This window comes from Salvelinus namaycush, chromosome 21 (assembly GCF_016432855.1).
Source record: "Salvelinus namaycush isolate Seneca chromosome 21, SaNama_1.0, whole genome shotgun sequence".
NCBI lineage: Eukaryota > Metazoa > Chordata > Actinopteri > Salmoniformes > Salmonidae > Salvelinus > Salvelinus namaycush.
Genome location: NC_052327.1, coordinates 47,775,963 through 47,793,719, shown reverse-complemented (window position 1 = coordinate 47,793,719; position 17,757 = coordinate 47,775,963). Strand labels below are relative to the sequence as shown.

The 17,757-nt window shown below is 42.3% G+C and overlaps 1 protein-coding gene across 1 annotated transcript in view; it reads right to left on the bottom strand.

The window, feature by feature from the left end:
• Positions 1–17,757, bottom strand: part of LOC120065933 (protein O-mannosyl-transferase TMTC2-like) — a 138,149-nt gene that overhangs the window by 23,166 nt on the left and 97,226 nt on the right. The window contains exons 9-11 of the mRNA XM_039016975.1: positions 11,134–11,215; positions 9,579–9,693; positions 5,276–5,339 (exon numbers count right to left, since the gene is read on the bottom strand). Of these exons, the coding sequence (XP_038872903.1) occupies positions 5,276–5,339; positions 9,579–9,693; positions 11,134–11,215 (261 nt within the window). The remainder of the gene's footprint in view (positions 1–5,275; positions 5,340–9,578; positions 9,694–11,133; positions 11,216–17,757) is intronic.

Below are 17,757 nucleotides of genomic sequence, written 5' to 3'. Positions count from 1 at the left end.
CATATACATATTACCTCAACTAACCGGTGCCCCCACACATTGACACTGCACCGGTACCCCCCTGTATATAGTCTCGCTATTGTTATTTTACTGCTGCTCTTTAATTACTTCTTACTTTTATTTCTTACTCTTATCCATATTTTTTTTAACTGCATTGTTGGTTAGGGGCTTGTAAGTAAGCATTTCACTGTATTCGGCGCATGTGACTAATACAATTTGATGGGAAAATGAATGCTTAATTAACTCAGGAACCACACCTGTGTGGAAGCACCTGCTTTGAATACTTAGAATCCCTCAATTACTCAAATGTTTCTTCTATTGTGGCAGTTACCTATATGTCTGGCCCCATAACCCTTGGCCCTAGAAGCGTTAGTCTGAAGGTATGCAACCTAAAATACTTCTTATGTCACGGTGACAGTGAACTACACTTAAGGCATTTTTGGTCATCTAGTCTGAATGAGGTCCTGGAGTTGTGGACATAAAACCACAGACCCTCTCCCATTGTCTGGCCATTTGTCTTGCTTTGTCCACAGTAATCTGAGCTGTGTTACCTGCAGTAGAAGTCGTGTTCAGCTGTGTTTTGCTCTGCTCTGGGCTCTGGTCTCAGACACTCATCATCTCTGTTTTTCCATTGTCAAGGTTAGATGAGTGATGCTCCATGCATGAGCATTTCGATGGGAACAATATGTCCAATATCGCCGCTTCTCTCATAGGGGGAATTAAATTGATAAATAAATCAAACTTGCCTGTGGAATAATCTCATTGTCCCTTAGAGAGCCCCGCGTATCCCTTAACAGATGTAAGAAAACACATTGGCTACAGTGGCCGGGGCCAAAGTAAAGGCTGGCCTGACCAGGAATTCCCACTCCCGCTTTCTCCAATGTGTTAAAGCGTTTAATTGCCAGAAAAAATAATAATTTGTGATTTCATCTTAGAAGTGCTTCGGTAACCACAGACTGCGGGACTGATACTTTTGTAGCTAAAGCAATATCCTCTAGCAGAAGAAGTAAAAACATTTCTATATGTTTAAATCACATGAGAAGCCAGATTTCATGGTTAAACGGTCATGGTACTTTTTTTACTGGCTTAAGTAATAAATTACCCTGTATTTGACCCTGCAATTGATGGGTCAAAGCGCAGGATAAGATTTTAGGAACCAATTTGCAGGATGGAGCTTTTTAACTAGAACCCAGAAAATGATAACCATAACTGACCACAACGAAATGTAACTCCTTTAAAAAGAAAGCACATAGATGGGCTCTTGAGTGGCGCAGGGCCTATGGCACTGCATCTAGGTGCAAGAGGCGTCACTACAGTCCCTGGTTTGAATCCATGTTGTATCACAGCTGGCTGTGATTGGGAGTCCCATAAGGCGGCGGACATTTGGCCCAGCGTCGTCTGGGTTTGGCCAGGGTAGGCCGTCATTGTAAATAAGATATATCTATCGACAAGTCTCATAAGGTGATGAAGTTACACTTGTATGCAATTCACTATTCAATGTTTGCCATCAGATATATTATAATGGCTTTCTGCCAGAAGTCAAAGAGCTCTGGATGAGTTATCTGTACAGTTGCCATTTTTCCCCTGTGCTTCTGACTAGCATTTTTTTCTCCTCTGTTCTTCTCCCCTCTACTCCATGTACATATGCTGCTCTTCTTTCAGAAAAGCATGCATCACAACTTTGTCCATTAGCACAATTTCTCTCGTTCACTTTCGCTTGTAAATGTCTACACTCACTGAAAATTACATTCGGTAGCTACTAGCTATGCTTGTATAACTTTATGAGCTGGATTTGCCTGTCTTTGCAATGGGTTTTGTTCTTTTTCGCTCATTAGTATTTAGCTAACAGCGTCTGTGTGATTTCTCTATTAGTTTGTGCAAATTTGGTTAGCATTCTAGTATTAGAGGCCTGATGGGCTTTTCTTGTGTTTTTAGCGACCCCTTGTGTGATATGCCGGTAATACCGTGAATCCTGGGATGAGTGACGGCCGGTATGACGATATGAAAATCTGTATAATGCCCAAGCCTAGTTGGTTGTCTGATTTGCAACTCTGTACTTTACCATAATATTTGGGTGTGTGGTGCATATGTGTGTGACAGAGAGAGAGAATGAAAGAGTGAGAGCAAGAACGAGAGAGCGCGAGAGGGAGAGAGAAACGTCGGTGCGACGTTTACACACTGTCGCACCGACAGTGTGTAAACGTGTTTTAGGGATTGATTTAATCAAACTGTCTTGAGGAAGACTAATTGAAACCAGCTGTCTGGGAAGAAAGAATCAGGGGAAGTAAAAGCTGAGACCCCTGGAGGAGAACACCTCTGACTCCTTGGACTGAACACAATGAAATACCATCACAGGCTAGGCCTTTACATCCTCAGCCTCAGACACTTACACATGAGAGATAATGGTGTGCAAGGACTCCTGGGTAGGGATTCTACTGCTCTTCGTTCTCTTCCTGCTTTTCCTTTTAGTCCTCCAGTCGAGCTTCAAAAGATCCCCGCCCCAGCGACCCTCCACACCCTCCAAACCTTTCCTCTGGCATGTAGTTGTAATGGAAGCATCACCAGATGTAGAGTATATTAGCCGGACCTCAGAAGAAACAGCTGCTTAAAGCCATGGGAGTATGATGAGGAGGGAGCAATGACTGGCCATAAACCTACTTTATACCACTGTAAATAGAAAGCATAGGAAGGCACCAAAGCCCTTGAGTTAAGCCAATCGTCCAGTCCTAAGTAAAGTGAACGGACAAGTGGACTTAATATATTATGAAATTGCCAGTGCTTGAAAGTCAAGCTAAGTCAAGCAATCAAGCTATACAGGAGTTGAAGCATAGCATGCAATCACAAATGAAGATAGACAGGAACATTGTCCGAGAGAACAAAGGGTAATACTGTGGAAGATGGATGAACATCCTCAATCATTACCTAGCCTCCACTGTAAGCAAGCCAAATGGCAAGGGAGGCATCCCAACAATGTGACCGCAGTGGGCTGAAACAGCCTCTGTTTTTGGACTTGGATGCATCAAATGCATGTTTACATATTTGTGGATGCCAAGAGACTAAAATGTAAATATTATAATGATGATCTGTTCCTGAAATAGACAAGTACATAGGAAAGCCAATCATCTTGCTGCTCCGAGGGCAAAAATATAGCCAGAGCCATGTATAGCTCATTATCAATAGAATGTCACAATACGGGTGCAGAGCGTTCAATTTGGCTGCTGTGGGGCAAGGAAACCCCCAGCTCGACTAAAACCATTGACAACTACATACTATTTTCAAGGGATTGTTAAATAAATGTTATGACTATTTGGTTTTAATATCATAATATCTTGAAGAGCATTCCACATTTAGCTCTATCATCAGAGTTATACAGCAAGTAACTGCTTGCTTTTCATGATCAGTAAACATCAATTGATCATGTATTTTCAGATACGTGAGGGTAGCCTATCCATTTGGCATGTAGCTATCTATGTGTCATTTAGCTTGCTTCATCAGAGATTAGGCTTTTGTAAAGAGCTTGACATCGGCAAGTCCTCGTCCTGGTAAAGTTGTCAGTCGGACTAATGTCATTACCACTAGATGGCAAGCAAATCAAACAATATTTGGATATAGCCATCTAGTTTATCCCCTGAAAGTTAGCTTGTTAACTAGCCATATTGACCTGATCTGTTATTAGCTAGATAGCCCCCCAGCAGGCAAAACACTGTGCACCTTATTGTGATGTTTTACTGATAACAACCTATTTAGACAGTTGGGCCAATGTTGTTTCTGCATGATGACCCATTTACATGACACTACAACAGTCTATGGCAGCCATGTTAGCTCCCCATTAACATTACATGGGGATATTACAATATTTAAACAATACTATGTAACGGAATGTATAGAATCAGAAAAATATTCTAACATGTGGCCTAACTCTCTAAATATATTGCTCTGATCTCAGCCAATGTTCTGACCTTATTGTGGTTCTCACACTTCAAGAACTATTGTAATTATAGATAGAATTTTTACCAGTAAGGTTGGATAGCTTGCATCGCTTCAACACCAACTACATTATGCTCTTTCCTTTTTCCAGTTTGCTGTGGTAGAACATCATTGTGAATATGAATTAGTTCTTAATTGACATGCCTGGTTAAATAAAGGTTAAATAAAATATAAAATAAATAGAATAACTGTGTTACTATACAACAATCACAGTGTCTTCACAGCGGGGACTGTCTGGGGGTCTATACTATTAGTAGCACTGAGTTATGGAAATGAGTTTCACACTTTACCTTCCCATTCTTTGGTGTACGGTCTCTATCAATGCATTTAGCTGAACTATGACAATGAGGATTGTGCTGCTCTAAGAGGGTGGGAGTTTGAGACTCATAAATACAAGATAGTCCATTGAAGCCAGACATATATTTGAATGCATTCAAACAAATAATCAAAGTTTTTACTCACTACCATTACATAAACATAGTGGGTAAACCGTGTAAATTGTGTATTTTGTACGTTTGTATCTACAGGAAACATTTCCGTTGGCTGAATCAAACATCAATGTCGGTTGACACTATCCAGACACACTTTGATTGTTCCTTGACAAGTGAATTCTTTCAATCAGGAACTAACATTAAGACCACAGAAGCAAAACATTCTTTCCCCCACTGCAGTTCAAACAAAGTCAAATCTGTGTTGTCAAACGATAGCCTACTCAACTATTTGGGTCTATTCATTATCCACACACCAAAGTCCTGTGACTAAGTGTTATTATCATTATTCCTTTCAATCTGACCACCCTAAAATGGCCCTGGCCCCTCCTTTGAAGTCCCTGATTGATGCTGCACACACAAACCTTACAGCTCAGGACAACTTAACCCATGTCTTTCTCGAAACTCCGATGACTCTTTTGACAATAAAGGCCATTATGAGGAAACAGGCAAGACAGTGATTGGCCAGAGTGCCACCCAGCCAGTGATTGGCCAGAGAGCCACCCAACCAGTGATTGGCCAAACAGCCACCCAGCCAGTGATTGGCCAACGAGCCACCGGCCAGAGAGCCACCCAGCCAGTGATTGGCCAGAGAGCCACCCAACCAGTGATTGGCCAAACAGCCACCCAGCCAGTGATTGGCCAAAGAGCCACCGGCCAGAGAGCCACCCAGCCAGTGATTGGCCAAAGAGCCACCGGCCACAGAGCCACCTAGCCAGTGATTGGCCAGAGAGCCACCCAGCCAGTGATTCAGTGTCCATGTTGAGTAATAAAGGGTGATTAAAGGTTGATATACTCACGTTGGGTCTTATGCTGGCTGCCCGTCCGTAATACTTCTCGGCTGCGTCATTGAGACTGGCTTGTCTGCAAAGGAAAGCAAAAAAACAATCATCACTTATTCCTTCGAACTTCAGAGGGTTCAGAGGAGACCTTGACCTCTGTCTGTTTACTGCTGCTCCGGGGTCAGTGAGGACAGGCTGAGGAGAGAATGCCATGTCGAAATTAGAGGAGTCAATGAAACAGGCAGTTTGTTTCCAGGCCTTACAGCAGACAGCACCCCATGCTGAGTGGTGTACAGCATGCCCTGGTTGTTTTCATTATATCCGGGGTTGTGACCTTTGTGTCATGAGCTTTGACCTGTGTGTCATTAAAATAGGCTTCTCATCAACCACTGCCTTAGTAAGAACAAATATAACTTCAAAGGCGAGTCCCCTGTCTTCTGTGTAAAAATATCTGTTGTTTTTGGTACTGAAGGTCAATGGGGTTGGGAGGATTTGAGGCCTAGGAAGAAGATAGTCACAAAATTCCATGTCAAATAATTTGCACGTTTAAAGTATTTCTTACAAAAACATTGAGCACATACGATTATCATATCTAATCAAATTGTAAAGGACGCCACAAATACAACACATCATACAATGAAAGACAGTGAAAAACATATTTTAAGGTAAAGGCACCTCTAGACAGATGGTCCTCCTGCAAATCCCAGAAGACTACAAGTATTTAAAGTCTGTAGACGCTCCAATAAGAACTCCAGTCAAAACAAGAATGTCTTCCATATGCTCATCTCCGTGTACAACACACCACGCCAGTACGCTTAGATTACCATCGTACCTGACTGTGTGACTCTTTCCCTTTGGCCAAGAGCTTTTCCGTTTATTCATATTCCTATAAACCAGGAATCATTTTTACAACCTGCAGCTGCATTTCACTGATGGTAGCAATTGTCTCATTGCAAAGAGTTTAACTTTGACACAGTCAAGGACGGAGTCAAGGACGGCTGGCTCCGGAGCCCTGAGTCGTAATGATGAAAGCGAGACCATCTGAACTGAACTGGGCTTCCATTAAGCCTGTCTGATCTTATTAAGGTATCCTCCTCCATATGGCAGCGATATACAGACATTTTCATATTCCACAACTAGCATGACAACACCATACCTGAGTAGTCTCTAAACCCAGAACGAAATCTCATAGGATGTCAATAGAGCTAATACCTGAGCTACATGTCATACCGTAGAGCATAAGTGCTGTCCTATTCCTGTTGAAGTGTCATCACAATATGACATGAGTGAGGCAAGAGAAGCAGTTTTGGTAAATGCGCTATCTTAATCTTATGTCAGTCTGCATTATTAGCATACAGCATGTGATTCTAATCATAGCAAAAACAGTTCTATCCAGCACCCGACAATGACATTTAATTCACCCCAATTTCAGCTGTAGGGCTTTCCCCTCATGAAATGTTAATTCTGCCAAATCAGTCAATCACATTTGAGATGCTAAAACAGTATGTACTTCATAAGGTAAGAGAACGGGTCATTGTGTATTCTTAGGACGGTTAAACTAAACTAAATATACATACAAAAACAAATGTCTCCAAGAAACGACACTTGATACCCTTGTGGCTCATTTCAAAACAAACAGACCATTAAGCTCCATATGTGACCAACATTGCCGTTAAGCCACAGTGGTAATGGCTGGTCAACAGACATGGGGAGTGGATGCTTTCCCAATGAGGTAACACCAGTGGTGGGGTGAATGAGTCTCTATGGTGTGAACTGATATGATATATGTTTTGGACGGACACGACATGATCAAACTCAAGAAGAATGACTGATGTATAGGATCACAGTTTGTCTTCTGCATCTGTCATACTGTATCTCCAGCACTAATGAGGGTGGAGAATCACTGAGACTCATTGAGGATCATTACTCAGTGCAGAGAGTACTGCCTCACTCAAAGAATTATTGATACACTTTAGTTCAAGGCTTTTGTGTAGGAGGTGTGGGAACTGGTGTGTGTCCTCACAACGAAACCTCAAACACCCTGTCTTTATTCAACTCCAGGAAGCAGAGCCCAAACTCAAACCTCTATTAAGCAGCAAGAATTATCATTTGTCAAGTTGAATAAACAAATGCCTCACACTAAATGACCGTCATACAAGCAGTATTACTTCTTTGCTCAACAATAACTATTTGCTTAACTTCAATGAACTGTTTAATCAATAGCCTTTAAAAAGTAACTTAAATAGTGCCCCATACCAAAAATCCAGAAAATATTAAGTTACAAAAAATGTACAGTAATGACAAAGATGGGTTTGTTGTCTAACTGTGACCATGTGTTGCAATAACGGCAATCATATTCAGAATAGAATATTGTCTCAAGAATTAATCTAATTCTATGTCATTTTCAGGTCTATAAACACATCATTATCAGACTGGAGAACTGCCACACCATTGTCACCAAACAAACAAGATATTTAATGTGAGTGGCAAAGGATTGCCTGTGGATAGTGGGTTGTGAAAGCACAACAAGCACAATGGGAGAAAACAACCGAAACGTCTGCCTTCGGTTAGACCCGTCCTCTGAGATACAGCTGTTGGGAAGAGAGCAGAGAGGAGAACTAGAAGAGCCCAGAGAGGAAGAGACAGAGGGAAAATAGGGATAATGAGTGAACGAAAATAATTTAAATGTGCTTTATTAACCCCGGTGCAGACGCACAGACACACAAATCACACGACTGACACTACACATCACTTAATCTAAATAATACAGATTACTTAATTAACTAATTGTTTCAGCATCAACTGCCAGTGTACAATCTGTGTACTAACGACATCTAGCCCATCTGTCTCGTGCAACAAGACACACTTGTTACACAAACGTTACTCAATTGTTCCTTGTTCCTTCTGTCAAACAGATCTGGGTTTCCAGAACAGTGATGTGACACCACACAGCCTCACAGCCTCGAGGGATTTGAGCACTTAAAGGGCAGCATTAGCACATTCCCCTGGGAGTTAGCACTCAGCCAACCTTCCTCTCCTTTTCCTTCGCCTCGCCTCGTCTGCTGGCTGCTGCCACTGATCTGTAGACCCGGACGAAGGTTTGGAATAATGTGCTGATTGTTTAAAGAAGGCCGGGGGAAATGGATAGCAAGGAAGTAAACTTGTCAAAGACCAAGAGCCCCAGAGAGCAATAAGAGAAGGTTTGCACATCTTAAAGTCGACTCCTCCCCACCCTCTCCCACCCCTGTTCAGATTCACTAGTATCCCCCACCAACCGAGGGCCTTCCACGTCTTGGTTCCAAGACAAACACATAAAGAACATGAGTTCCATAGGAAAGAGACCCCATGCCAGCACGGCGGTGGGGAGTCCCTCAATGAGCCCAGCCTGAGACCCTCTTTAACAGCCAGGGGTCCTGACCCTGGAAGAGGCTCTGTAAAGCATGGACGGCTGGGATGCTGGTGGTGCACATCCCCCTGGATCATAGCGCTGTGCAGTGGGACACCTTGTGAAAACCAGCTGGATAAAGACATTATACACAGCTGTATGACATGGCCTCTTTCTGTCTTTGGTCAAGAAAGTGAACCCGAAGCACAATGATTCAAGACATCGCATTAACTGTTTTAGTAGTCGTAATTTCCCACAGACAGCAGTAGTAATCCTCACACAGAAAACCCCTGATTAACCATGGTAAGTCTTAACAAGGGAAATCTCCAAACTAGGAAATATAATATTGTTGGCTCTAGTAATCCTCTCTCAGTCTGTGTGGCATATTCTAAATTGGCATGTTCCTCTATTTACACATTTGCACTCGCGCCTTGTGCCTTGAAACACAGCACCTTGCAGCTTCCAGGAGAGCTGTGAGACAGACGCCGCGCTGCTGAACTTTGCTCTGGTTTGGAACTGGCTCCGCATGAATAAGACAGAAACAGCAGAGGCAGGCACGTAGCCGCGCGCCGCACTAAGACAAGACGGCAGCTCCCTGGCTACCGCTCGCTGCAGTAGAGAAGGGGATTACAGCAGCTGGCCAAGTAAATCACACTGGCAGAGGAGAGCTGTAAGCCCTGGAATAAAGCATATAGATAGTAGATGCTCTCCCTCCTTCCCCCAGCCCTTGTCTCCTCCCTCCTCCAGCCCTTGTCTCCTCCCTCCTCCAGCCCTTGTCTCCTCCCTCCTCCAGCCCTTGTCTCCTCCCTCCCCCAGCCCTTGTCTCCTCCCTCCCCCAGCCCCTGTCTCCTCCCTCCTCCAGCCCTTGTCCCCTCCCTCCTCCAGCCCTTGTCCCCTCCCCTCCCTCTCAGTGTGACTGTCCCATCCAACACTCACCTGAGCATGTGGGCTGCGCTGAAGACCACATCAAACTCCCCGCTGTCCAGACGAGCTGCCTTCTCCGCCATCTCAGCAGCTTCCAGCAGACGAGACTCCTCCAACAAAAACTGACCTGGGAGCAGCCAGAGGGGGAAAGGAAAGGGAAGGAGAGAGAATAGGAACACCATGTTAAAACGCGGCGTGTGGATGTATTCCTAGAGAGGGATGAATAGTGGCTGGGAATATTGCCTTTGGCCAGGGGAAATAGGCAAGCCTCTGTCAGCCCTAAGAGTGATTTGCTGAAACACAAGATACGAGTGGAGCGTACCATCACTCTTTGGCCATCACTCAGGCCCATTTGTCCAATTAGTAGGGTTGTGATAGGAATGTTTCTCTTACATGTGCGTCAGGCCTGGCTGGAGATCTGAGTTCTGTACGTCTGAGGTGCAGCTGAAATGTAGAGCAGGGCCTTTGTAGACCTCCCTAATGACGCTAGAGTGTGGACCACTGAAGGAGCCACGAACTGGGAGGAATTAATAGTCTGTTGATTTTGGTGGGCTCCACTACTGTACCATGCTCCCAAACCACTGGGTGAAACCAAGTATATTTTCCTAAATAGCTGTGAATGTAGACCTTGCTACAGGCCTTATGTGAAGGAAAGACTGATTACCAATGTATTGCAGAGCACCTACAGCTTAGAAACACTACTGGCAGGGGATAGATTTCAATATGTCAACTCTTATTTTATTGGAGTGGTTAAGAATATGTAAGAGCAATTCCTTCAAATATCAAGAAATGAAAAAAATGATTTCATTTTACGAATGATAATGTAATGTATGTAACCACAAATTCTTCTACTGGCACTCCCTCTCAAACGCACATTTCAAAGAGGAAACTTGAAGTGACTTAGTATCAAATAAAATGTGATTTGTCACATGCTTTATTAAGGTAGAAATGTACATATAGGTAGGGATAAAGTGACTAACCAACGGATGTTAAGCAACAGCATATGTGATGAGTCAAAAGAGATTAGTGAAAAAAAGTGTCAATGCAGAAATTCCGGTTAGCTATTGGTTAACTATTTATCTAACTATTTAGCAGTCTTAGAAGCTGTTCAGGGTCCTGTTGGTTCCAGACTTGGTGCATCGGTACTGCTTGCTGTGCAGTAGCAGAGAGAACAGTCTATAACTTGGGTGGCTGGAGTCTGACAATTTTTAGGGCCTTCCTCTGACACCGCCTGGTATAGAGGTCCTGGTTGACAGGGGGTTCGGCCCCAGTGACGTACTGGGCTGTGTGCACTACCCTCTGTAGCGCCTTGTGGTCGGATGCCAAGCAGCTGCCATACCCAGTGGTGATGCAGCCAGTCAAGATGCTCTCAAAGCTGCAGCTGTAGAACTTGTTGAGGATCTGAGGGCCCATGCCAAATCTTTTCAGCCTCCTGAGGGGGAAGAGGCATTGTCGTGCCCTCTTCACGACTGTGTTGATGTGTGTTGACCATGATAATTCCTTAATTTATAACCTTAATATAATGTTGGTGAATCAAAAGAAACTGACCCAGAATGGCAGTACTTACCGTAATGCATATAGCAATTTCCTTTAGTGGGGTCTAGTTGGATGGCCTTCAGAAAGAACCTCTCTGCTTCAGTCTTCTGACCCTACGAAGGGAGAGGAATTAAATCAATTGTCAGTATTTGTTGCTGTTTTGTTGCCTTTATCCAAACACTGAAATCAGATTTGGATGATTCCGTGCCTCATACATTTTTCACCGGGTTTACCTTCAATAACTCAAAAAGTACTCAAAATTTCCAAGTGTAAATATTTGAGTGTATTCTCCATTGATGAGATGGAACATTGAATTATATGTTTAATGCAGCTCAATGCGCTCAAATTCACAAATAGTACAAAGCGCTCAGCTGAGGAGCAGCTGGAATAGTCATAACATCAGCATATTTCTATTTATTGAAGTTCAAACAAAAAGCCTGTCAGGAAACCACGTTATGACAATTTAATGCACTGGCTCTCATTGTTTGTGTGGATTTGAATCATGTGGTACATACAGGTAACTGCCAAAATAAAGGAAACACCAACATAAAGTGTCTTAATAGGGCGTTGGGCCACGAGCCAGAACAGCTTCAATGCACCTTGGCATAGATTCTACAAGTGTCTGGAACTCTATTGAAGGGATGTGACACCATTCTACCCAAGAAATTCCATAATTCTGTGTTTTGTTTGGTGGTGAAAAAAAACGCTCTCAGACACTGCTCCAGAATCTCCCAAAAGTAGTCAATTGGGTTTAGATCTGGTGACTGGGAGGACTATATCGTTTTCATGCTCATCAAACCATTCAGTGACCTCTTGTGTTCTGTGGATTGGGGCATTGTCATTCTATGGAGGCATAGCCATGGTAACCAAAATAATGGCCTGCCCAGGATTTTTGTACATGACCCTAAGCATAATGGAATGTTAATTGCTTAATTACCTCAGGTACCACACCTGTGTGGAAGCACCTGTTTCAATAGACTTTGTTTCCCTCATGTTTCCATTATTTTGTCAGTTACCTGTACTTTGCAGATTTGACTGAGAAGTGAGGAAACTCTCTTTACTGGAGAAAAGTTGTCAAGAAATCTTTGCAGAATGTGAAAATAATATTTCCCATGAGCCCCAGTTGATGTTCTCATCTTTTGAATCCAATTTTGGCATTATCAGGCTTAGAGGAGTTCTATTCCTGAGTGGCTTGTTCAATGAAATCCAGTTTCATGTCTAGACTGCTAACGAACATCATAATTTCAACATTAGAGCTCATTAGCTTTCCCCCTCACAACTGTCAGGTATCCAAAACATTATTTAGTGTGTGGGGGGAAAGTGGCGGTTTGTATGCATCCTAGTAGGTTCTTAAACTGGCTGTGCAGCACATCGGCCCACAGCAACAGCAGCAGAGAGAGATTCTTATTAAATATGTGTGATCAATGCTGATAGATGGCCTGACAGCCTGCAGTGTTTGAATGGATGGAAGAAACAGCTCTGTCGGTCTTTCTATCTGTCTGTCTGTCTGTCTCCCACCACCCATATCCACTTCCTATTCAATATCAACTTATTATGGAGGTGAAATCTCCGGTTTACACACATACTGCGCTTATTGTTAGTGTTGACCCCCTAATCTCCCAGTGATATCAGACGTGGAACAGATGTGTACTTCCACTCTGGCAGCCATCAAGGTGATTATGAATGGAGCCTGCATCTGATTAGGCCCGGAAATGACTTGTGAATGACTGAGTTCAATAACACCCACCACCATGGTACACATTTCCACCCTCAGCTACACCCCTCCCCGCAGGGGGTCCCGGATGTGGTGCACAGGGGTCAGCCCAGCAGGAGAACGACACCAATCTCCACCGCCAAACCCTGTCCCCCAATGCGCGCAACTCCTCCCCCAACCGACGATCCCCTGCCAGGATCTGAACTTAGGACCCTTGACAGGAAGGCTGTTTCCTCACTCACAGTGGGGGTAAAGGGTATGGGAGTGGAGGTGGGGGTCACTTTCCTGGTGTGGTATTTGATCAAGACTAAACTCAGTCGTCAGTGAAGAGACAGTAGAGGTAGTGGTATGGTGGAAGGCCGGAGGTCACGATGGGGCTGATGGAGGTAGAAGGTGAAGTGAACATCTTCAAGGTAGCTCTTACCAACTTACACACCTGGGCCCTCATAGATACAAATATGTGCTAGAACTGGTTGAGCCACTGCATTTCACACTACGCTCTGTTCTTTGAAAACCATCTCAAGGCTATTGAGTCTGTAAGTCTGACAGCTCTCTCCTCTCCTCATCCCTGAGGTTGCATCATTTACACCCAGAGGAGAAAGAAGGCCCGGGTAAACCATTGTTGATCTCTGCCTGAGACTTGTATTGGTATTTGTATTTATTATGGATCCCCATAAGCTGCTGTCAAGGCAGCAGCTCCTCTTCCTGGGGTCCAGCAAAATGAAGGCAGTTTATACAATTTTAAAATCATTACAATACATTCACAGATTTCACAACACACTGTGTGCACTCAGGCCCCTACTCCACCACTACCACATATCTACAATACAACATCCATGTGTATGTGTGTGTATAGTGCATATGTTATCGTGTGTGTGTATGCATGTGTCTGTGCCTATGTTTGTGTTGCTTCACAGTTCCCGCTGTTCCATAAGGTGTATTTTTATCTATTTTTTAAATCAAATTTTACTGCTTGCATCAGTTTCTTGATGTGGAATAGAGTTCCATGTAGTCATGGCTCTATGTAGTACTGGGCGCCTCCCATAGTCTGTTCTGGAGTTGGGGACTGTGAAGAGACCTCTTGTGGCATGTCTCGTGGGGTATGCATGGGTGTCCGAGCTGTGCGACAGTAGTTCAAACAGACAGCTTGGTGCATTCAACATGTCAATACCTCTCATAAATACAAGTGGTGATGAAGTCAATCTCTCCTCCACTTTGAGCCGGGAAAGATTGACATGCATATTATTAATGTTAGCTCTCTGTGTACATCCAAGGCAGACTTCTCCCCATCCAAGACAGACTTCTCCCCATCTTAGCTACTGTTGTATCAATATGTTTTTATCATGACAGTAATCCAGGATTACTCCAAGCAGTTTAGTCACCTCAACTTGCTCAATTTCCACATTATTTATTACAAGATTTAGTTGAGGTTTAGTGAATGATTTGTCCCAAATACAATGCTTTAAGTTTTAGAAATATTTAGGACTAACTTATTCCTTTCCACCCACTCTGAAACTAACTGCAGCTCTTTGTTAAGTGTTGCAGTCATTTCAGTCGCTGTAGTAGCTGACGTGTAGAATGTTGAGTCATCCGCATACATAGACAGCCTGGCTTTACTCATGTTGTTAGTAAAGATTGAAAAAAGTAAGGGGCCTCGACAGCTGCCCTGGGGAATTCCTGATTCTACCTGGATTATGTTGGAGAGGCTTCCATTAAAGAACACTCTCTGTGTTCTGTTAGACAGGTAACTATTTATATATAGCAGGGGGTGTAAAGCCATAACACATACATTTTTCCAGCAGCAGACTTTGATCGATAATGTCAAAACCCGCACTGAAGTGTAACAAAACAGCCCCAACAATCTCTTTTATCATCAATTCCTCATTTGTATGCTATGCTTGTTGAATGTGCTTCCCTACAAGCGTGCTGAAAGTCTGTTGTCAAATTGTTTACTATAAAATAGCATTGTTTCTGGTGAAACACAATTTTTTCCAAAAGTTTACTAAGGTTTGGTAACAGACTGATTGGTCAGCTATTTGAGCCAGTAAAGGGGGCTTTACTATTCTTAGGTAGCGGAATTACTTTTGCTTCCCTCCTGGCCTGGGGACACACATTTTCAAGTTGGTTTAAATTGAAAATATAGCAAATAGGAGTGGCAATATTGTCCGCTATTATCCTCAGTAATTTTCCAAGTTGTCAGACCCCGGTGGCTTGTCATTGTTGATAGACAACAAAAAAAAACACCTCTTCCACACTTACTTTACGGAATTAAAAATTACAACACTTGTCTTTCATAAATTGGTCAGATATACTTGGATGTGTAGTGTCAGCGTCTGTTGCTGGCATGTCATGCCTAAGTTTGCTAATCTTGCCTATGAAAAAATCATTAAAGTAGTTGTCAATATCTGTCAAGTTTTGACCTCCTTCTTGTGCAATTCCCCACTTGAAAAGGACAGTCCCTCCACATGAAGATTTTAACTGGATTTCACTCAATAAACAGCCATAGAATCAGTTGTTTGTCTTTTATTTACCATTCTTTGGTTGTCAGTAAACAGGTGAAAAACCTCAAAAAAGTGATGACAAATACAAGTTATTATTTGAGTTGACAGCCTAATTAAATACACAAAATTATCCACATTCACCTCAGATAAACCCGTTTCTGCCATTATAAAATACAAGGTTTCCACTTTTAAGCAAATGTTTTCCAAAAATAGAAACCCACCATTTTTAATCAAATGAGCAGAATCAGTATATTTTTATCTAAATTTGCATTTTAGCCAAATACATTCAAAATATTTTTAGTAGTAAAAAATTACATTTATTTTCTAATCAGTAGTTTTAAGCAGACAAATCTTACATTTTTTAGCCAAAGATTTTTTAGACTATACATTTGTTACTGAATTAAGAACTTGGTTTACTAAGATTTCTACAAAGTTTAAATTACTTTTAACCATTTCAAACAAGTTCTTTGTCAACAATGAATTTGGCTCTTCTTACTTTTCCTTTATACCCCACAAACAACATTTGAAGTTATAAATACCACTGCAAAAGTCCTATCAAAGTTAAGAGTTAAGAGTCTGTGTTTTCCAGAGTATCATTAGCAGTGCACTGCTTAAGTCAGTCTAGCCTAGCATGGCCAATATGGCGCTTACCGGCTGTCTTTCACAGTTTTGTGGAGGGCTTGGACTTGCACAGTCACCTTGATCACAAAGATGAAGTTTCCTTGGTCTTGTGGTGTTATAAATGCTCCTTTCACTGCGGTCTAAAGACAACAGCAGAGCCAGGTGCTGGCACGCCCAGATTGCCTGGAAGATTTGTTCCACCTGGTTCACCACTGATTGAAGGAGGAGGAGTTTCACCACTGAGGAGCTCCCAGGCAGTTTGTCAGCACAATATCAGTCATTGTTGTGATGAATGAGCCATCTGATTCAATGAATGATGGAGCTGAGTTTGCCTTATTTCCCAAAATGTAATTTAAGGTGTTCCAAAGCTTTTTACTATCATTCTTTTTGTCATTTACCTTGGTTTCATAGTGTAGTTTTTTCTTCTTTTTATTACATTTCGTCACATGATTTCTCAATTTGCAATACGTTTGCCAATCGGTTGTGCAGACAGACTTATTTGCCATTCCTTTACCTCATCCCTCTCAACCATACAACTTTTCAATTCCTCATCAATCCACAGGGATTTAATCGTTTTTAGAGTCACTTTCTTAATGGCTGCATGTTTATTAGTAACTGGAATAAGCAATTTCATAAATGTGTCAAGTGCAGCGTCTGTTTGCTTATCATTACACACCACGGACCAACAAATACTCTTTACATCAACATAGGAATCGTTACAAAATGTATTATATGACCTCTTATACACTATATTAGGCCCAGCCTTTGGAACTTTGGTTTCCCTAGATATGCCTACTATATTGTGATCACTACATTCAATGGATCTAGATACTGCTTTCAAGCACATTTCTGCAGCATTAGTAAAGATGTGATCAATACATGATGATGATTTCACGCATGTGCTGTTGGTAACTACCCTGGTAGGTTGACTGATAACCTGAACTAGGTTGCAGGCACTGGTTACAGTTTGAAGCTATTTCTTGAGTGGGCAGCTTGATGAAAGCCAGTCAATATTTAAAATCACCCAGAAAATACACCTCTCTGTTGATATCACATACATTATCAATCATTTCACAAATGCTATCCAGATACTGACTGTTAGCACTTGGTGGTCTATAGCAGCGTCCCATCAGAATGGGCTTTAGGTGAGGCAGATGAACCTGTAGCCATATTACATCAACAGTATTTAACATGAGGTCCTCTCTAAGCTTTACAGAAATGTGGTTCTGAATATAAAACAGCAACACATCCACCATTGGCATTCCTGTATTTTCTGTACATTTTATAACCTTTTATTGCTACCACTGTATCATGAAAGGTATTATCTAAGTGATTTCTAAAGATTGTCAGAATATGAATGTCATCTGTACCTAGCAAATTATTGATTTCATGAACCTACATATGTTAACGTGGGCTATTTTGAGAACTTTTCTTCTGGGATGCTTACTTGTTTTCATTGCTTTACTGGGAAGCTTAGCAGAAATAGATATTCACATCTTATTTATGTTTGTGCAGGGTGAGCTGCACACAGTGGACTTCCTACTAGGGCACACCGCCTCAGTGCTAACAGTATAAATCTGGTTCATAGGCACATGATTACTGCATACAATAGCTGTAGGATCAGCAGAGGTTAGTTAGAGGAACATAAATTAGATTACTTACATTGTGTCTACCAACGCCCCTGGTATAATGTACATTTGCTGAAGCATTATGACAACTCAGCGTCACAATGGTAGAGATTAACTGAGCTGGGCTTGGGTCATTGATAAGCCATTGTCTCAATGCAGCTTTATAATACTGTGAAAGGATCCAGGAACCC